Source organism: Culex quinquefasciatus, chromosome 3 (assembly GCF_015732765.1).
Source record: "Culex quinquefasciatus strain JHB chromosome 3, VPISU_Cqui_1.0_pri_paternal, whole genome shotgun sequence".
NCBI lineage: Eukaryota > Metazoa > Arthropoda > Insecta > Diptera > Culicidae > Culex > Culex quinquefasciatus.
This window is the reverse complement of record NC_051863.1, coordinates 174,179,502-174,198,852: the sequence shown is the minus strand read 5'-3', so window position 1 is coordinate 174,198,852 and position 19,351 is coordinate 174,179,502. Positions and strand designations below refer to the sequence as shown.

General features: G+C 37.8%; 5 protein-coding genes across 6 annotated transcripts in view; 2 read left to right on the top strand and 3 right to left on the bottom strand.

Annotated features, from left to right (window-relative positions):
- Positions 1-5,481: 5,481 nt before the first annotated feature.
- Positions 5,482-19,351, bottom strand: part of LOC6051546 — a 153,925-nt gene continuing 140,055 nt past the window's right edge. For both annotated transcript variants that reach the window (XM_038263771.1, XM_038263770.1), the window contains exons 5-10: positions 11,333-12,611; positions 10,929-11,281; positions 10,012-10,858; positions 6,442-6,604; positions 6,173-6,377; positions 5,482-6,111 (exon numbers count right to left, since the gene is read on the bottom strand). In XM_038263771.1, the coding sequence (XP_038119699.1) occupies positions 5,939-6,111; positions 6,173-6,377; positions 6,442-6,604; positions 10,012-10,858; positions 10,929-11,281; positions 11,333-12,611 (3,020 nt within the window). In that variant the 3' untranslated portion in view covers positions 5,482-5,938. The remainder of the gene's footprint in view (positions 6,112-6,172; positions 6,378-6,441; positions 6,605-10,011; positions 10,859-10,928; positions 11,282-11,332; positions 12,612-19,351) is intronic.
- On the top strand, positions 12,666-14,155 carry LOC6051549 (protein flightless-1). Its single transcript, XM_001867938.2, has 2 exons — positions 12,666-12,767; positions 12,826-14,155. Exons 1-2 carry the CDS (start codon positions 12,688-12,690, stop codon positions 14,111-14,113), a joined length of 1,368 nt encoding a protein of 455 aa, XP_001867973.2. The 5' UTR covers positions 12,666-12,687; the 3' UTR covers positions 14,114-14,155.
- LOC6051550 lies at positions 14,138-15,627 on the bottom strand. The gene is made up of 2 exons (XM_001867939.2): positions 15,586-15,627; positions 14,138-15,523 (listed from the first exon to the last, which is right to left on the bottom strand). The coding sequence occupies exons 1-2, from the start codon at positions 15,600-15,602 to the stop codon at positions 14,965-14,967; spliced, it is 576 nt and encodes a 191-aa protein (XP_001867974.2). The 5' UTR covers positions 15,603-15,627; the 3' UTR covers positions 14,138-14,964.
- LOC6051551 lies at positions 15,587-17,521 on the top strand. Its single transcript, XM_038263772.1, has 2 exons — positions 15,587-15,916; positions 15,973-17,521. The coding sequence occupies exons 1-2, from the start codon at positions 15,870-15,872 to the stop codon at positions 17,513-17,515; spliced, it is 1,590 nt and encodes a 529-aa protein (XP_038119700.1). The 5' UTR covers positions 15,587-15,869; the 3' UTR covers positions 17,516-17,521.
- Positions 17,517-18,704, bottom strand: LOC6051552 (chondroadherin-like protein). Its single transcript, XM_038263773.1, has 2 exons — positions 18,638-18,704; positions 17,517-18,576 (listed from the first exon to the last, which is right to left on the bottom strand). Exons 1-2 carry the CDS (start codon positions 18,664-18,666, stop codon positions 17,559-17,561), a joined length of 1,047 nt encoding a protein of 348 aa, XP_038119701.1. The 5' UTR covers positions 18,667-18,704; the 3' UTR covers positions 17,517-17,558.

The following is a 19,351-nucleotide window of genomic DNA, read 5'->3' as shown; positions in this document are numbered from 1 at the left end:
CAACGATGATAAAAGAAGGACTTATAAATTTAAAATATAAAAAGACTCCAAAAAATACGTTGCATAGTAACCGCGAAGTCCCGCTACTCACAATCGAATCCGAAAGATAGCTATCTAGAATTTTAAATATAGTATTAATTCGACCGCGATCCTCCAGAAATTCTTCGTCGGCGTGCCTTCCGATCAACGGTGATGTAAGAAGGGCTTTATTCATTAAAATGATTTTATATCATAAGCCTTAAAAACATATTCGTCGGCGTGCCTTCCGATCATCGATGATATAGAAAGGACTTAATCCAGCAATACGACTTGCTTGTCTCGAAAAAAAAGAATTCTGATCGTTTCTATCGAAAACTATGTAAAGAGAACAAAAATAAACTCATTGGCCAACGAACGCGCGAACTAAAAATATAGAAAAAAGAAGAAGAAGAAGACCAATCACCCCATGCACACAAACAGCGTCACAAAAGAGATGAAAACAACACGAATCAGAAGAAATCCAATCACCCCATGTACACAAATAGCGACACAAAAGAGATGGAGAATAACACGAAAAAACAGGACTGAGCGTCCACACAGGCACCGCACTACTGATGCCATTATTTTATTATAATGACCAATAGAGAATTTGCAGCAAAGCTAAAAGACACATGTCGCTACCTATCAACAAATAGCGTAAACCTATGATTTTTTGAAAAAATGTGTTTTTACCTTCAAAATCAACATTTTTTATAAAACTTATACCGGATTCAGATGAGAAAAATTAATTCTAACATTTTGGTGTACAACTTTCCAATATTTGTTTAATTTTTCTATGAGAAAACTGTATATTTAGAAAAAGATAGTAATTTCGACTATTTGGCAAGAAAGTCTGTCAAATATCAATAAAAATGATTGAATATACGTTAACGCATCTGTTATCAACTATATAACTGGCTATTTCATTGATAAATACAAGGAAACTCATTTTTTCGTGTTCCAAAACATGTTTTTTAAAGAAAAAGTGAACAAATTTTTGCGCGCCCAAAAATTGATGTACATTATTTTAAAACAAAATTTTTTTCTCGTCTTTTGCAACAAGTTTCATTAAGATTGATGCAGGGAATCATGAGAAATAAGCGATTTTGTTCTTCAATCCAGCAGAAAGGAATACGATTTTTGGCAAGTAACCTCATTTTGGCGCCACCTACTTTTGAAACACAGTCGCGCTGCAAAACCTCAATCCCATGCACTCGAACAGCGACATAAAAGAGACGGAAAATAACACGAAAAAACAGGACTGAGCGTCCACACAGGCACCGCACTACTGATGCCATTATTTTATTATAATGACCAATCACCCCATGCACTCGAACAGCGACATAAAAGAGACGGAAAATAACACGAAAAAACAGGACTGAGCGTCCACACAGGCACCGCACTACTGATGCCATTATTTAATTATAATGACCAATCACCCCATGCACTCGAACAGCGACATAAAAGAGACGGAAAATAACACGAAAAAACAGGACTGAGCGTCCACACAGGCACCGCACTACTGATGCCATTATTTTATTATAATGACCAATCACCCCATGCACTCGAACAGCGACATAAAAGAGACGGAAAATAACACGAAAAACAGGACTGAGCGTCCACACAGGCACCGCACTACTGATGCCATTATTTTATTATAATGACCAATCACCCCATGCACTCGAACAGCGACATAAAAGAGACGGAAAATAACACGAAAAACAGGACTGCGCGTCCACACAGGCACCGCACTACTGATGCCATTCAAAACTAAAAACTAAAAACTAAAAACTAAAAACTAAAAACTAAAAACTAAAAACTAAAAACTTAAAACTAAAAACTAAAAACTAAAAACTAAAAACTAAAAACTAAAAACTAAAAACTAAAAACTAAAAACTAAAAACTAAAAACTAAAAACTAAAAACTAAAAACTAAAAACTAAAAACTAAAAACTAAAAACTAAAAACTAAAAACTAAAAACTAAAAACTAAAAACTAAAAACTAAAAACTAAAAACTAAAAACTAAAAACTAAAAACTAAAAACTAAAAACTAAAAACTAAAAACTAAAAACTAAAAACTAAAAACTATAAACTATAAACTATAAACTATAAACTAAAAACTAAAAACTAAAAACTAAAAACTAAAAACTAAAAACTAAAAACTAAAAACTAAAAACTAAAAACTAAAAACTAAAAACTAAAAACTAAAAACTAAAAACTAAAAACTAAAAACTAAAAACTAAAAACTAAAAACTAAAAACTATAAACTATAAACTATAAACTATAAACTAAAAACTAAAAACTAAAAACTAAAAACTAAAAACTAAAAACTAAAAACTAAAAACTAAAAACTAAAAACTAAAAACTAAAAACTAAAAACTAAAAACTAAAAACTAAAAACTAAAAACTAAAAACTAAAAACTAAAAACTAAAAACTAAAAACTAAAAACTAAAAACTAAAAACTAAAAACTAAAAACTAAAAACTAAAAACTAAAAACTAAAAACTAAAAACTAAAAACTAAAAACTAAAAACTAAAAACTAAAAACTAAAAACTAAAAACTAAAAACTAAAAACTAAAAACTAAAAACTAAAAACTAAAAACTAAAAACTAAAAACTAAAAACTAAAAACTAAAAACTAAAAACTAAAAACTAAAAACTAAAAACTAAAAACTAAAAACTAAAAACTAAAAACTAAAAACTAAAAACTAAAAACTAAAACTAAAAACTAAAAACTAAAAACTAAAAACTAAAAACTAAAAACTAAAAACTAAAAACTAAAACTAAAAACTAAAAACTAAAAACTAAAAACTAAAAACTAAAACTAAAAACTAAAAACTAAAAACTAAAAACTAAAAACTAAAAACTAAAAACTAAAAACTAAAAACTAAAAACTAAAAACTAAAAACTAAAAACTAAAAACTAAAAACTAAAAACTAAAAACTAAAAACTAAAAACTAAAAACTAAAAACTAAAAACTAAAAACTAAAAACTAAAACTAAAAACTAAAAACTAAAAACTAAAAACTAAAAACTAAAAACTAAAAACTAAAAACTAAAAACTAAAAACTAAAAACTAAAAACTAAAAACTAAAAACTAAAAACTAAAAACTAAAAACTAAAAACTAAAAACTAAAAACTAAAAACTATAAACTATAAACTAAAACTAAAAACTAAAAACTAAAAACTAAAAACTAAAAACTAAAAACTAAAAATAAAAACTAAAAACTAAAAACTAAAAACTAAAAACTAAAAACTAAAAACTAAAAACTAAAAACTAAAACTAAAAACTAAAAACTAAAAACTAAAAACTAAAAACTAAAAACTAAAAACTAAAAACTAAAAACTAAAAACTAAAAACTAAAAACTAAAAACTAAAAACTAAAAACTAAAAACTAAAAACTAAAAACTAAAAACTAAAAACTAAAAACTAAAAAAACAATTGTTTGATGAGGAAGATAAGGAAGCAATGCTCTGAGATTTCGGTAATTCGTTTTTTTTTTGTATTTTTTTAATCCGGCTGAAACTTTTTTGGTGCCTCCGGTATGCCCAAAGAAGCCATTTTGCATCGTTAGTTTGTCAATATAATTTTCGATACTAATTTGGCAGCTGTCCATACAAAAATGATGCATGAAAATTCAAATTATGTATTTTTTTTTTTTTTTTGAAGGATTTTTTTGATCAATTTGGTGTCTTCGACAAAGTTGTAGGCAGAGCTGAAAATGTCAGGGGTCCTGACGCGAAAATCGGCGACGCATACACGATTTTTTCAGATCCATTCACTGAACCGCAAAATTGTGACATAAACAAACCCGACTCAGTCGTGAGTGCCCTAGCTCACTGAGCAGCTGCATTGCGAGGCAGTAGTCGACCAATGCTCATTCGACGTTGCACGCACACACATAAAGAAACAAGTTTTTACACAAAAAGTTGGTATTTATGCGTGGAAATGTAATTTTGAATATAAGTAATGGTTGTTTTAAGTGTTTTGCACAGTCTAGAACCATTCAATTGTTTAAAAATAGTCAAAATAGTGTTTAGAGAGGATTTTACGAGTCAGTCATACGACACGAATTGAGTGAGTGTAGCTCATTTTTTCACGTCTCTCATTCTCCAGCAGCCGACCGGCACGAGTCAGGTGGCAGTGGTTGAACGGACACAGTAGGCTTACAGTCACATGCTAACAGTGAACTGACATTTTGGTTTGCTTCATGTGTACGCTGAGTTGGAAACATTTTGCAGGCCTGGTTGTAGGTATGGATAAGGACAACACTGATAAAATTATACACGATTAAATTTTTGTTGGTGATTTCTAATTTCACTTTTTGTCACTAAAAAATGATTTGCAAAAATTCACTATTTTTATTTTTTAAATATTTTTGACATGTTTTAGGGGACATCAAATGCCAACTTTTCAGAAATGTCAAAAACGGGCAAAAAATCTTTGACTGAGTTATGAATTTTTGAATCAATACTGTTTAAAAAAAAAATCAAAATATTGGTCTCAAAAATTCTCTATATTTTGCGTTTTTTAACTTTGTTGATACGACCCTTAGTTGCTGAGATATTGCCATGCAAAGGTTTAGAAACAGGAATATTGACATTTTTTAATGTAGATATCGCAGCATAATTTCCGGTCCAATTTTCAATGTTAAAACATAAAACATTCGTGAATTTGGTCGATCTTGTCGAAAACATTTTTTTTTTAAATCGAGACTAACATTTATAAAGGGCCAAACATTCAATATTACGTGCTTTTGAAATGTTACTCTTGATTAAAAATAAAACAAAATTTTGTTTTCGAAGAGATCGGAAAAATTTCACGACCGTTTCATTTTTTAACATTGAAAATCGGACCATTAGTTGCTGAGATATCGACATTAGAACATGGTGGGTTGCTTGGATGAGACTTGACCGATATTTCGATTTTTTTGAAAAATCAGTATTGATTCAAAAAATTCATAACTCGGTCAAAGATTTTTTGCCCGTTCTGGAAATTTCTGAAAAGTTGGAATTTGATGTCCCCTAACGCATATCAGAAAATCAAAACCAAAAAATAGTGTTTTTGCAAATCAAGTGTTAGTGACTAAAAGTGAAATTAAAAATCAACAATATTTTTTACCTTGTATCTTTTTTTTTCAGTGTGGTCCCTATCCATACCTACAACTTTACGAAGACACTAAGTCGATCAAAAAATTCCTTCAAATTATACAGATTTTTGAATTTTCACATTTTTTTAAAGAACTGCTCATGTTAGAAATAATAGCAAACTCACAAAGTTTTTAGACGTACAAGAAAAGGTTATTTTCAAAGAATGGAAAATCAATCAAAACATTTTTAGAAGTCGCTTTTTCACATTCAACCTATTATCTTTACGACCTTTTGTCCATTCGACCAAATGTCCTTTGACCTTTTTGTCGCACATCTCCTGTTTGGACCTTTCTTTCAATTAAACAATAACATGTTTTAAACAAATCATAATGACTTTTATTGATAATACTTGATATTGATAATAACTCGCAATACCATCGCTGAACGGTTTTATCTCACCGAAAGTTACATTTTCATTTATCATACATCGCTTGGTTGCATCGCAATGCTGTCCTAAACAACATTCAATCGACATCTGGTATATTAGTATTGCAGAATAATTTAAATACTTGTTTCAAACTTTTTACACGCACACATTTACAGTATAAGTACTATTGCTTGCTTTTTACAGGTTAAAAGGGTTGCGATCTTTCACTAAGCTTATGTCTAACACGAAGAACTAAACACTAACCTAGTAATTGCAACGCGGTTTGTTCAATTCTTACACAAAAAAAACGAAAAAAAACTACACAGAAAAAAATACAAAACATACACAAATATGATCGATTGCTTCTTTGCTAATTTATACATTTTGAATCAGAGCTCGCGGCTCACTTTTTCAGCGTCCGCGTGTTGGTATCGATGATCTTGGACGTGTACGAGAGCAGCATGTGGCGCTGCTTGATGTGTTTAGCCCGCACGTGTGCCGTCAGAATCTCCTTGGTGTAGTTTCCGGGGAACCATCCAATGGCACCGTCCCGGATGCGCTCGCCCTCGTACCATCCTGTGAAGAAAAAAAAAATCGTTAGAATTATTTTTTAGGCTATGTCGACCTCGATCATTACCGTCCGCCATTTTTCGGTGCACGTTCACCACGTCCTTGATGTCCAGATCGAGCTCGTCCGGCTGCAGTGCCTGGTACGGATGAACCGCAATCACCTGCGGACAGTCCCACTGCTCGTAGATCTTCTCGTCCGGATTCTCCGACGAGAGCGGCTCGGTCACCTTGAGCCAGCGTTCGCGTTCCGTTTCCGACGGGCAGCTGACGATCTGCGAAGTTGAGTTGATCGTCAGAAAAAAAAACTCGTTTGAAAAAAAACAATAGAAACAATACCATCTCAACCGTCTTTCCCTCGTGGTTTTCCAGCAACGTCATGATGATCAGGTGCTTCCCGATGGCCTGCATCTCCTTCGTGGGCAGCTGGGGCACGACGTCACCGGAGTTGACCGTGAGCAGCGCGCGGGGGCAGTAGTCTGTCACGAGGAAGGTCTCGTCGCTGGAAATGGGAGTTTATCAATGTTAAAGTTTTCATGTCTCCAGATTTCATATCCCATTGAATCAAAACAAAAAAAAACTTTTAAAAAATCTTATGCTAGAAATTTTAATCAATTTAAATAAGTTGAAAATCATTTCAAACAATTTTGAACTTTTTTATGCTATTTTATACAACTTTCATCAATTTAAACAATTTTTAACAATTTTAAACAATTTTCAACAATTTTAAACAATTTTAAACAATTTTAAACAATTTTAAACATTTTAAAACAATTTTGAACAATTTTAAACAATTTTAAACAATTTTCAACAATTTTAAACAATTTTAAACAATTTTAAACAATTTTAAACAATTTTAAACAATTTTAAACAATTTTAAACAATTTAAAACAATTTTAAACAATTTAAAACAATTTAAAACAATTTTAAACAATTTTAAACAATTTTAAACAATTTTAAACAATTTTAAACAATTTTAAACAATTTTAAACAATTTTAAACAATTTTCAACAATTTTAAACAATTTTAAACAATTTTAAACAATTTAAAACAATTTTAAACAATTTTAAACAATTTCAAACAATTTTAAACAATTTTAAACAATTTTAAACAATTTTAAACATTTTAAAACAATTTTGAACAATTTTAAACAATTTTAAACAATTTTCAACAATTTTAAACAATTTTAAACAATTTTAAACAATTTAAAACAATTTAAAACAATTTTAAACAATTTTAAACAATTTTAAACAATTTTAAACAATTTTAAACAATTTTAAACAATTTAAAGCATTTTTAAACAATTTTATACAATTTTAAACAATTTTAAACAATTTTCAACAATTTTAAACAATTTTAAACAATTTTAAACAATTTTAAACGATTTTAAACAATTTTAAACAATTTTAAACAATTTTAACAATTTTAAACAATTTTAAACAATTTTAAACAATTTTAAACAATTTTAAACAATTTTAAACAATTTTAAACAATTTTAAACAATTTTAAAATATTAAAAAAAAATTAAGCAATTTCAAACAAATTTGAACAAATTTAAACAATTTTAGACAACTTTAAATAATTTTAAACAAATGTAAACAACTTTAAGCAATTTTAAACAATTTTAAACAATTTTAACAATTTTAAACAATTTTAAACAATTTTCAACAATTTTAAACAATTTTAAACAATTTTAAACCATTTTAAACAATTTTAAAACATTTAAACAATTTTTAGCAATTTTAAACAATTTTATACAATTTTAAACAATTTTAAACAATTTTCAACAATTTTAAACAATTTTAAACAATTTTAAACAATTTTAAACAATTTTAAACGATTTTAAATAATTTTAAACAATTTTAAACAATTTTAACAATTTTAAACAATTTTAAACAATTTTAAACAATTTTAAACAATTTTAAACAATTTTAAACAATTTTAAACAATTTTTAACAATTTTAAACAATTTTAAAATATTAAAAAAAATTAAGCAATTTCAAACAAATTTGAACAAATTTAAACAATTTTAGACAACTTTAAATAATTTTAAACAAATGTAAACAACTTTAAGCAATTTTAAACAATTTTAAACAATTTTAACAATTTTAAACAATTTTCAACAATTTTAAACAATTTTAAACAATTTTAAACAATTTTAAACCATTTTAAACAATTTTAAAACATTTAAACAATTTTAAGCAATTTTAAACAATTTTAAACAATTTAAAACAATTTTAAACAATTTTAAACAATTTTAAACAATTTTAAACAATTTTAAACAATTTTAAACATTTTTAAACAATTTTAAACAATTTTAAGCAATTTAAACAATTTTAAACAATTTTAAGCAACTTTAAACATTTTTAAACATTTTTAAACATTTTTAAACAATTTCAAACAATTTTAAACAATTTTAAACAATTTCAAACAAATTTAAACAATGTTAAACAATTTCAAACAATTTCCAACAACTTTAAACAATTTTAATTAATTTTAATTAATTTTAAACAATTTTAAGCAATTTTAAACAATTTAAAACAATTTTAAACAATTTTAAACAATTTCAAACAATTTTAGACAATTTCAAACAATTTTAAACAATTTTAAACAATTTTAAACATTTTTAAACATTAGTCATTTTCAAAATAATTAGTCATTTTCAAAATAATAACAAATTTGATCATTTCATTAATTTTAAAAAATTTCACAAATATTGATATTTTTGTTTTTTTTTTTTTTTGCAAATTCAATAGTTTTATTTCAAGCGTTTTCAAATAATTTAAAACAATATCAACATTTTTTCATTTAAATTTGAACAATTTTAAACACATACAAACAAACGTAAGCATGATACTATATTTGTTTGAAATTGTTAGACAAGCAACTTCCAGAAATTAGGAATTTTTAATAAATTTAAACCAAATTTAAAACAAACTTGAAATAATTTAGAAAATATTAAAACTAATTAAATATGAAATTAAAAAAAATATAAAAAACGTCACTTAATCCACATTTACGTGGTTGGTGCTTTCCTCACACTCAAAAAGTAAATACATTCAGTCAAAAATAATTTTAAGAAAAAAGGAAACTTGAAGAAATTAAGAAAAATTAAAGAAATTTTAACAAATTTAACAAAATTGAAGAATCTTGAAAAAATTAGGAAATTTGAAAAAATATATAAAAAAAATTAAGGCAAATATAAATATCAATATTTTTTATCCGAATAGCAGTTTAATTAACTGAAAATTATTTAAATTTTGACTTCATAATCATATTTAGCAAATCTTGATTCGTTCAACAATATTTTGATATTTTGAAATGAAGCTCTCGACGTTGGGCAGCGTTTGCGGTCATAAATTAAAAAAAGAACCGCAATTTAAAAAAAATTAAGGAAATTAAAAAAAGCAATTTAAAAAAATTGCAAAAACCTCAAAAAATAAAAAAATAGGAAAATTACGGAAATTTAAAAAAATAAGAAATTTGAAATTTTTAAAAGAAATTTAAGATTTTAAATTTTCAGATGTTTATGGATATATTAGAAAATTAAAAAAATATTATGAAGTTTTAATAAATTTTAAGAAATTCTCAAACATTTTGATATATTGAAGAAACTTACAATTTTTTTAAAAGAATAAACCTAAAAAATTACTCAGACTTAATAAAATTTTATCAAATTTCAATAAATTTTATCAATTTCAAACATATTTAAACAATATTTTCACCCAAAATCTCGATCTTCGCCTTTTTTGTGTTTTTTTTGTTATCTTAAATTCAAAATGTTGTTACTGTAAATGTTTTCAAACAATATAAATGAGAATATAAAAGTGATCTTTGATTTTGATTCGATTGTTCATCAAATTTATATAAATTTTAACAAATTTCACCTCAAATCGCAAAGCTACTTACCCCTTCTTCTTGGTCAACACGAGCAGATCCGTAAACAGGAACGCGTAGATGCTGCTCTTGCTAAACTTCTTACCGAACGTCAGCTTGGCGTCGTCCCCGCGCCACATCAGATGCACCAGCTCCCCCCTCTTTTCCAACTTTCTGACCACGCTCCCGGGCGGTCCAATCCCGCACGGCACGATCGCAAGCGGCCGGATGTGGGTGGGGAACTCAATGTTGCGCGAAATGGTCTCCATCTCGTGCATCTGCTCGCTCCGATGGGCGGCGTCGTTGCACTGCGTCAGGATTCGGTTGATCAGCACGAACGTCTTCTCCCAGCCGTGGAACTCGTCGTCGTCGGTTTTGAGCCGTTGGAGGACCGCGTCCAGGAGTAGCCGCATGCGCGTTATCCGTTGCATCGGCAGCATCAGGAACGAGGACAGGCTGAGTCCGCAGCAGACGGGATCGGATTCCAGCTCGAGCAGTGTCTTGGTGAACTCACTTTTGTTCATCTTGAGGTTCTTGAGGGTACGATCGATCTTGGCCTGGTGCTCGCAGTAGTTGACGTACACGAGGAAGTGCTTCTCGGCGTGCTTGTAAATGCTGTGACTCAGCCCGAGCAGCATGATGTTGTCCTGCCAGCAGTTTTCCAAATCACACAGCAGCCGATCGGAACACTCCTGCACCGGGATGATGTTCGAGAAGAGCGTCTTGCGTTCGGACGAGGTCAGCACCTTCACGTCCCGGAACGCCGGATGGTTGATAAAGTGCGACCGCAGCAGGTTCAGCGACTTGAGGTAGGACGCTTCCGAGGTGAGAATCTCGAACTTGGCCTCCTGGAGGCGCTTCTCGGTTGGAGTTAGGGTTACTGGAAGGAAAGGGGGGACAATTGGAATGAATCTTGACTGTACAGGATTGTAGGAAAAAAAAATACTCACGCAAAATCTCCGAATTGATCACCTCCGGAATCTCACACCACAGCGTCCTCAGCTTCCCCACGTTCGGCTCGATTAGCTCGAACGCACTCGGGCGCAACTTCCGTCCACACTCGTCGCCCGAACTGCCACCGCCGTTCTCCCCGTCCTTCCCGTGGTCGGAAATCTTCTCGTACCCGTCGTCGTACAGCTCCGTATCGCCTCCGGTAATCTCCGCGTCGATATCGCGCGTCAACGATTCCAGCTTGGCCGCGTTGTAGATCTGGTACAGCGGCTCGTTCACGAACATGCTGTGCGAGTGGTCGTCCCCGGGGCCTCCCTCACCACCCGTGGACACCCCGGAACTTTCGCTGGAACTAAAGGTAAGCTTAGATTAGAAAGGAATTTCAAGATAATTGGATACCAACCTTGCCACGGAAGCCCCGCTCGTCTGGTACAGCCCGACTTCCGCGTACCACGAGGTCGTGGACCGTTCCTTGTTCTTGAGCTCGTTCTCGGCCTGCTTCAGACTTTCGGACTTGAAGACACCGCACTCAGCGTACCACGAGGTGGCGCCAAGCTTCCTGTTCTTCAGCGACTTTTTATCGCCCGAGCCGGGAGGAGCGTTCGTCGGAGGTGGTGGCGGTGGGATTGTGGGTCGACTAGCGGGACTTCCTCCTCCACCGGCGGACTTGCGCCGATCGGCGTCCGGCGTTTTGTGTGGAGTTTTGGGCGGAGAGTAGATCGTCGGGGCGTCCCGTTCGGACGCAACGTTGAGATTGGATGATGAGCTGGTGGGTTCGCTGCCGTTGAAGATGCCGGAGTCGACGTCCAGCGAGTCCGTCACGTAGAACGTACTCCGCGATCCGTTGAACGAGCTGCCAATGTTGAGACTAGATTCCGATTGGAGACTTTTGCGCAGCTTGGAGCGCAACGATTTGCCGGTTTTGGACTTTTTGCGGAACGTCGAGACGTTGCTGGAGTCGCTGTTGCTAATACTGGCTAGGATGGACTTGTCCGCCTGTTCCGAGGCGGGACTAGATGCGAGGGCGGACCCGTTGGGCGAGGGAGAGGTTGGCGTGGTCGGCACCGCCAGCGGGTTCAGGAAGTCGGTGTTCTCGTAATCGTCCGCTGGTTTGGCTGGACCAAGCTGCAGTGGAAGTTTGAACGATTTGGACTTGGTTTTAGGCACCTTAGGCAGTGGAGCGTTCTCGTAGTTCACCACCGTTTCTTCGTTGCCACCGGGAGAGGTTAACCCCTCGCCGGTGAAGATCTTTGGCGACTTGGTAGTACTCGTCTTTTTCTTGGAAAGTTTGTGCAAACCTTTGGCAATTTCCGACTTGGACAGCGTCCCCAAGCTCTTGATCTTCTGCATCAGAGCGTACACCTGACCACTGGACGCCGGAGGGTCCGGCAGTTTGACGTTGCTAATGTCCACCCCGCTGTCGTTCTTCCGATGGTGATCCTCGTCACTCTCGTTGTCGCTCTCGAACGAGTCAAAGTCATCGTCGTGTAGGAAGTTCTCCTCGGCCGGCCGGCTGTGGCCGTAGTCAACACTGGACCACGCACTTGTCGGAGTCTGCGGATCCGTGCCGTGCGGCGGTGGCACCGGAACCGCTCGCAGATTGCGGAACGTGTGAGTCGATGCCGCACTAAGCCGCGACTGGCCGTGCGAATCCAGCGACTCGTACACGTGATCGGAATCATCTGAGAAAGAAGAAAAAATGAGCAGCGTTAGTTTGATCATTTAGGTCACGAGCTTATCAGCAAATCGAGCCTTTGGATGGAGCTATCAGCTTGCGATCTTCATTCGTTCGTGAAGCTTCAAGCAAAGATGTTGTCCGCAGTGATTCTTCTTTTTCTGTGAGTAGCAATTAATTTCAAGTGAGGTAAAATCTCACATGAGTTCTTCCCATCCCAGGCTATCCCAAGTGTCTTCGGACCTTTCCGTTTCGCAACAACTTCAGTGCAAGAATCCGAAATCTACGATATGCTCGATACAAGTTCTGAAGTACGTCGACTTCCGTCCACCGCGGCTCCCTCCACTAGAGGGAAAGCACACCCTGCAAATCCGAAGTGGTACCGTGACCCGCTTCTCCAAGGAACTCCAACCCCAACTCGCGTCCATTCTCAAGCTGCAGCTGGGTCGCCTCAACATCGAATCCCTCTGGATAATGCCCACGTTGCTGCAGCTGAGCGCCGAGAACAACCTCATCGAGCAGCTGGTCATCGAAGAGCAGGACGATAACGTAACCGAATACAGTCTTCAGTACCTGAACCTGGCGAACAATCGCCTGCGAAGCATTCGCGAGTTGAATGACCTGCAAGCGCTTAAGGAGCTACGGCTCGACAACAACCTGCTGGAGTACATTGAGATGGACACCTTTGCCGGGATGAACAAGCTGAAGAAGCTGTCGCTGAGCAACAACCGAATCAACGCGATCGCGACCGCTGAACCGATCGAGCTGCCTTCGTTGGAGTTGTTCTCGCTAGCGCACAACAACCTGACAAAGCTGGCCTTGAAAGACTGGACACTGCTTCAGCTAACCGATCTGCAGTTGAACGATAACCGCTTGATCAGTCTGGACGTGGACAACTTTGAGCAGTTTGTCAGTCTGGAGAAGCTGGCGATCGCCGGGAACTCGTGGTACTGCTTCTGGCTGAGCAAAGCCATCAAGAACATCGCGCGGTACGTGGCGTTGAACGGGAAGGATGAGGATTGTCCGGCCATGCCGATTGACGATATTTGCTGCAGCATGACCGTCGTCTCGGATGATCAACCAGCGCACGCGGATATCGCGGAGAGGATTCGACTGTTTGAGGAGTCTCAAACGAGGATGAAGAGTGAGCTGTTGCAGAAGTTGAATCGTTCGAAAGCATGGTGGAATGAAGAGTTTGCAAAGATTGACGGTAAGACAAAGGATTTGAAGAAGGAGGCTGACGAGCTGGCAAGGTTGTCTAGTGATGATAACAAGGTGAAGCCGGAAGATGTGGCAAAGCTGAGTGAGGTTCTGATGAATGCGGATGACAATGTGGACAATATCAAGAGCTTGGTAGATTCAAATAAGCAGTTTGAGAAAGACATCACCAATCTGCTCTACACGGTTATTGAACAAAAGAATAGGCTGCTGCAAACAGTGAAGAGTGCCAACAATTTGAAAGAGGAGATGCATGCTTATAAAATTAGTTTTGATAACAATGTCAAGTAATGTTCTATAATAATAAATGTTTAGTTTCTTTTCATACACAAATTTGTTTATTTCTTAAAAAGCATGCTAGTAGGTTCAGTTGCTCAGTCGACTGAGTTTTTCCAGCTTGCTGCGTACGTGATCCTTCAGCAGGTTAAACTGCGCTTGTAGCTCAGCAACCTTCTTTGTTTCACGTTCCAGCGCGTTCCTTAGCTCGACGATGGTAAATCCAAGCTTGCGTTGAATTTTCGCGTTGTCATCCTTTTGCTTTTGGAAGCGCTTCTGTTCCTCTTCCAGGGTTGCTTTAATGATCGCTACCTTTTCCTTGATCGCGCTGAACTGACCTTTGTTCAGGTCGTCTCCACCAGGTGTCAACAAGGCACAGTTTGCTTGTGTGGACAGGAGACTCTCGAGCATAACCTTAACTTCGGAAATTTTTCGGCTTTGCCCAGTTTCAAACTCTCTAATCTTTTGCTCCAGATCTGGTTGCAGATTCTTCTGAGTCTTCTCCAACGCGTCCAACCTGGTGAAGCTTTCGTCGTACGAGTTTGCCTCAAACTCTGCTACACAGCAAATGTTCGATGGAGACAGTCCTTCACACTCTTTGTCACTGTCCTTGACAGTGACATAAGCTGTCTCAAAGTACTTTAAAACGTCGTCCAACCAAGCGCAGTGCCATCCATTCTTGGCCAACGAAATTTTTTGTAGACTTGGCAGCCTTTCTTTGAGAGATTCCACGTGCACCAGGTTGTTGGAACTCAGGTCCAGCTCTATCAGTGACTCAAAGTCCCAGTTGTGTACATCCAACCGGTTGATACTATTTCCTGCCAATTTGAGATATTCAAGCTCCAACAGTTGCGTTGAAGTAGGAGTCAACACGGTTGTGATCTTGTTATTCCTAAGTTCAACCTCTTCAGCTTGGTCATCGATTGAAACAAACTCATGTCAACAGTTTCGAGAAGGTTCCAATCCAGTCGAAGTTCCACCAGGTTGACCAACACTTCGAATCCAGCTAAACTCGTCAAGCGATTGTTTTTCATGTCGAGAATCTCCGTGCTGTACTCGGCACCTTCTTTAAACAGGACCGTGCTTACATGATTTCCACCGACATCTACCTCCTCCAGGCGCGGACTCAGAAACAGTTTCTCAACATTAAGCGCACCGAGCTGAAGCTTCACGATCGAGTCAAGCTGGCTGCAGAACGCTTCTGTTATGACGCTAACGTTGCCGGACTTGATCTGCAGTGCCGTTTTGTCCTTCAAATCGGGTAGAACGACGTTTTTCAGTGGATCCTCGATGCTGGGAATAACGCATTTTTTGGATTCACCTCGGAGACATTTCACTGCTAATTCTGTAACCTTGACAAGCGAAATTTCTGTCGAATCATCTACCTGGCCATGGCACAGCAGGATAACTGCGGCAAAAACAAGACTGTTGGAAGGAGAACAGAGTTACATAAATCTAGCGAATAATTGAGAGTATCCGGATCTTACCACAAGGAAACCTTCATCGCGAGAAACTGATCTTCACCGGGCAGCTTACAAAGTAGAACTGAGCTGATTCGTTCGATCGGTTGATAAGGACAGCATCCCCGTAAGATGGCATTCTTTGTTTAAATCTTATCAAGGATTTGTTACCAAAGCAAAAATGTAGCACAATGTAGCGAAATCGATCGCACAAGCGCGAAACGCCTTGATGACCTCTGTTGATAACGCGATCGCGATGAGCTAACTCATTCAGAAGCAGGACTCCGTGATTCAGTGTTCGTCTGGATACGATGGAGTTCGCAGGTGTCTACAAAATGATTGGATTAACGGCCGTGCTGTAAGTAGCTTCGATTTGTAAGTTTGACCCCTGTATGACTCATACTCTACTTGTAGATTCGCTTCCGCTTTGGCGGGAATCTCCGCAACGGAATACTCCTGCTTATCTCGTAAGCCTTGCGTCTTGAATGACGTGAATCTCGTATCGGAAGCTGAGCTAGCCGGTGTAGTTTTTCCGGACGTTACCGATCCGCTGACGATAGCCTCCGGCAAGATCCCTAATCTAACACGTCAACTGGCGGAGAAGCTGTCCTCAATTGTGGACCTCACGATCAACGCCCTCTCCATGGAGACCATCTACGTTCGTCCGGAAATGAAACACGTTGAAGCGGTCAACAACGTGCTGCACACGATCCTCGTCGAAGACGATAAGACCAAGCGGTACGAGCTGCTATCGCTGAATCTCACCAACAACAAGCTCACAAATGTGGCAACGTTGGCTCGTTTCGACAAGCTGCGAGCGTTGAACCTCGACGGGAACGCTCTGGAGCTGCTGTCGATGGACACGTTCTCCGCGATGCACGAACTGCGCACGCTGTCCGTGGCACGGAATCAACTGCTGACCGTGGAGACAGAGCGGGGGTTCAACCTGATGAAGTTGCGATCACTGTCGTTCGCCGGGAATCAGCTGTTGGAGCTGGACGTTCAGCTGTGGGAGCTGGCATCGCTGGAGGAGTTCGATGTGACGAACAACAGGTTGTACATGCTGACCGGGAACTTTGGGCAGTTTAAGGGACTCGAGCAGCTCAAGATATCGGGAAACTACTGGAAGTGCGAGATATTGGTGCAGATGAATCGTATTCATGGGCTGAAGTTCGATTCGGAGGGGACGGAACGTTGCAAGGAGAAGAGCATGACGGAGGTCAAGCAGATCTGCTGTACGCTGGATGCGTCCAACTTCCTGACTAGCCCAGGGGAAGGTGACGGTTTGTTTGGGGAAAAATGGGAGGAGCTGCGAGTGCTGCAAGCGAACGTGACCCAGCTGAACGAGCTCGTATTGCAGGTGAAGGAACAGAGTGAAAATGAAACCGCTACTAAGGAGAGTGAGCTGGAGCGGCGGATTCAGCAGCTGGAGGAGCAGTTGGAAAAGCTGGCGGAGAAGTGTGATCCGAAGGAGGAATCGGTAGCGGTGGAAGAAACTAATGAACTGAAAACGGTTATGACGGATCACAAGAACGCGATCAAAAGTTTGGAGGAGAAGCTGTCCGCGATGAGTGAGGAGCTGGAAGGGTTTTCCGAGCGATTGAATGATTTCAGGGGGGTTGTCGATGAAAAGTTTGAAAAGGTTGAGGGTGTTCCGGAAAAGCTGGAGAATTTGGAAAACCTGTTGAAGGAAAGTGATTCTCTTGGGTTGATGATGAAGAATCTGACTGTGCTGGAAAATTCCTTGCGCAGCTTGGAGGGTCAACAGCTGAAGTATCACCTATCTAGTGTTGATCTTAAGAGTCAGATCAACAAAGAACGGTATCGAATCGATAAAGTTACGGATCAGTACGCGAAGCTAGCCAGTGACAGTGAGTTCTTGCGTGAGCAGTTGAACAAAGCACAGGAGAACATTGGATTAGCGTATAAGATCATTGAGGAAATAAGTGAGGAATAAATTCGATTAGTTGTGTTATTTATTACAAAAAGATTCCGAAGTCCTACAACCCAACTCGCTTACAAAACTCCTCAAACTGATCAATTTTCTGCTTCATTTCATCAAATCGGAACGACTGCTTTCGGTGAGCTTCTTCAAGTTGTTCCACTTTCTTCCTTTGACACCCCAGCTGATCCTGCAGATCGTCCACGATCGCAGTACGGCTGATCAGCAACATCATGGGATCTGGAGCAGCTCCTTCCGAAAAGCAACAGATCTCCTGAAACAGTGTACCTTCACAGCTTTGATCTACCTGTGAGTGCTGAATGTTCCTGATCTCCATCCGGTCCATCATCTTGTACAGCCAGGCACAATTCCAGCGGTTTTCGTGCAGCTCCAGCTGCTTCAGTGCTGGGAACTCTTCCAAAAAGGTAAACAGATAACCCAACTGATTTCCACTCAGGTCAACCTTCTGCAGTGCGGGCATTCTCCACAGTCCAGTGTCCAAATAGGTCAGCTTGTTGTGCTGCAAGAACAGCGATTCCAGACTTGGCAAGCTAACCGGTTGTTTGGTATCGATCGCGGTGAGCATGTTCCGATGCAACGTCAGTAACTTTAAGCTTTTCATGTCCGCGAAAACATCAACCTCCAGCACTTCGAGTAAGTTATCGTGCAGGTACAGCTGCTCGAGCGTGGTCAGCACACGCAGGGCGCTCACGTTGGTCAGCATGTTCTGGTACAGATGCAGACTACGCAACGATAAGCCCTCCTGAACGTTCAGCTCGGAGATGTGATTGAAGCTGGCGAACAGGGTCGTCAGCTGAGCGCACTCGGCTAAATTCAGTCGTTCGATCTTCAAGTGGTGGACCATTAGGTTTTCCGTGACCGGGATTTTCCGGAAGCATTCCGCACCGAACGCAGGAATCGTGCTGTTCTGGATGAGGAGGGACTTTTCCGGGGGAAACGTTGAGGCGGACAGCGATTCGGTGGTGACGTTTTCGATTACGCAATAGCCCCTGTAATAATCAGTGCAGCGGTAAGCGGTGGAGGATGCCCGTTGAAGAAGGCATAGTATGGCGAATCTGGTAATTTTTAAAGGTGTAAATTGAAGAATTTAAGAGTAATTGTGGCGGTCAAACTTACAAAATGATGATTTTCAAACGATTGTTCATTACTTGAGCTGTGTGAACTGATCGATGAGCAGCTGCAAAATGCGATCTAATCGGATCGTTGCTTGTTTTGCAAAACGTTATCAGTAGGGGTTGATTCACAATAAACCTTCTATTGCTCAACTGTCAAAAAAAAAAAATTACTGATACGTTTATTTTAAACAAATTTGATTTTTTTTAGCTTGAAAAATCACTAAGTCTAATAAGATGTCTTGTTGACCTGAAGCTCATTAAAAAAAAGCAAATGTTTGAACTTTCATCAGTGTTAAGTCTGCTAACTCCTGAAAGATAATTGCATGAGAATTTCCTTAAGCAGTTCTCGTATCTTTAAGACCAATCATAACGACATTTGCATAAACACAAATAAACCATTAATCTCCCTTGCTCCGCTGTGACAAACCATGCGCCAATCATCATCGTCGCAGCAAAGCTGTGAACACATGTTTGTCACATGACTGTGTTCACATTACGCACGTTTATGCAACATCCCCAACAAAACTGCATCTAGTTGCCTCCGGCTTACATAAACGTCCCATAACTCACCGACAAAGGCGGACACCACTTGGCACTCGAACGCACCGCTCTTCAGTGCACTCTTTTCCGCTCGGTTCTTTCTCCGCGGGGGCACATCTGGCCGGGCGACCACCAGCTCTTCACCGCTGTCCGGGATGAGCTCCGGGATCTCGGG

Bases quoted from the DNA above. Each gene is read 5' to 3' on its own strand.
- LOC6051549 (XM_001867938.2), top strand. From the start codon at position 12,688: ATGGAGCTATCAGCTTGCGATCTTCATTCGTTCGTGAAGCTTCAAGCA. The intron at 12,768-12,825 runs GTGAGTAGCAAT...TTCCCATCCCAG, and splicing joins GCAGTGATTCTTCTTTTTCT to GCTATCCCAAGTGTCTTCGG.
- LOC6051551 (XM_038263772.1), top strand. From the start codon at position 15,870: ATGGAGTTCGCAGGTGTCTACAAAATGATTGGATTAACGGCCGTGCT. The intron at 15,917-15,972 runs GTAAGTAGCTTC...CTCTACTTGTAG, and splicing joins ATTGGATTAACGGCCGTGCT to ATTCGCTTCCGCTTTGGCGG.
- LOC6051552 (XM_038263773.1), bottom strand. From the start codon at position 18,666: ATGAACAATCGTTTGAAAATCATCATTTT. The intron at 18,577-18,637 runs GTAAGTTTGACC...AAAAATTACCAG, and splicing joins CGTTTGAAAATCATCATTTT to ATTCGCCATACTATGCCTTC.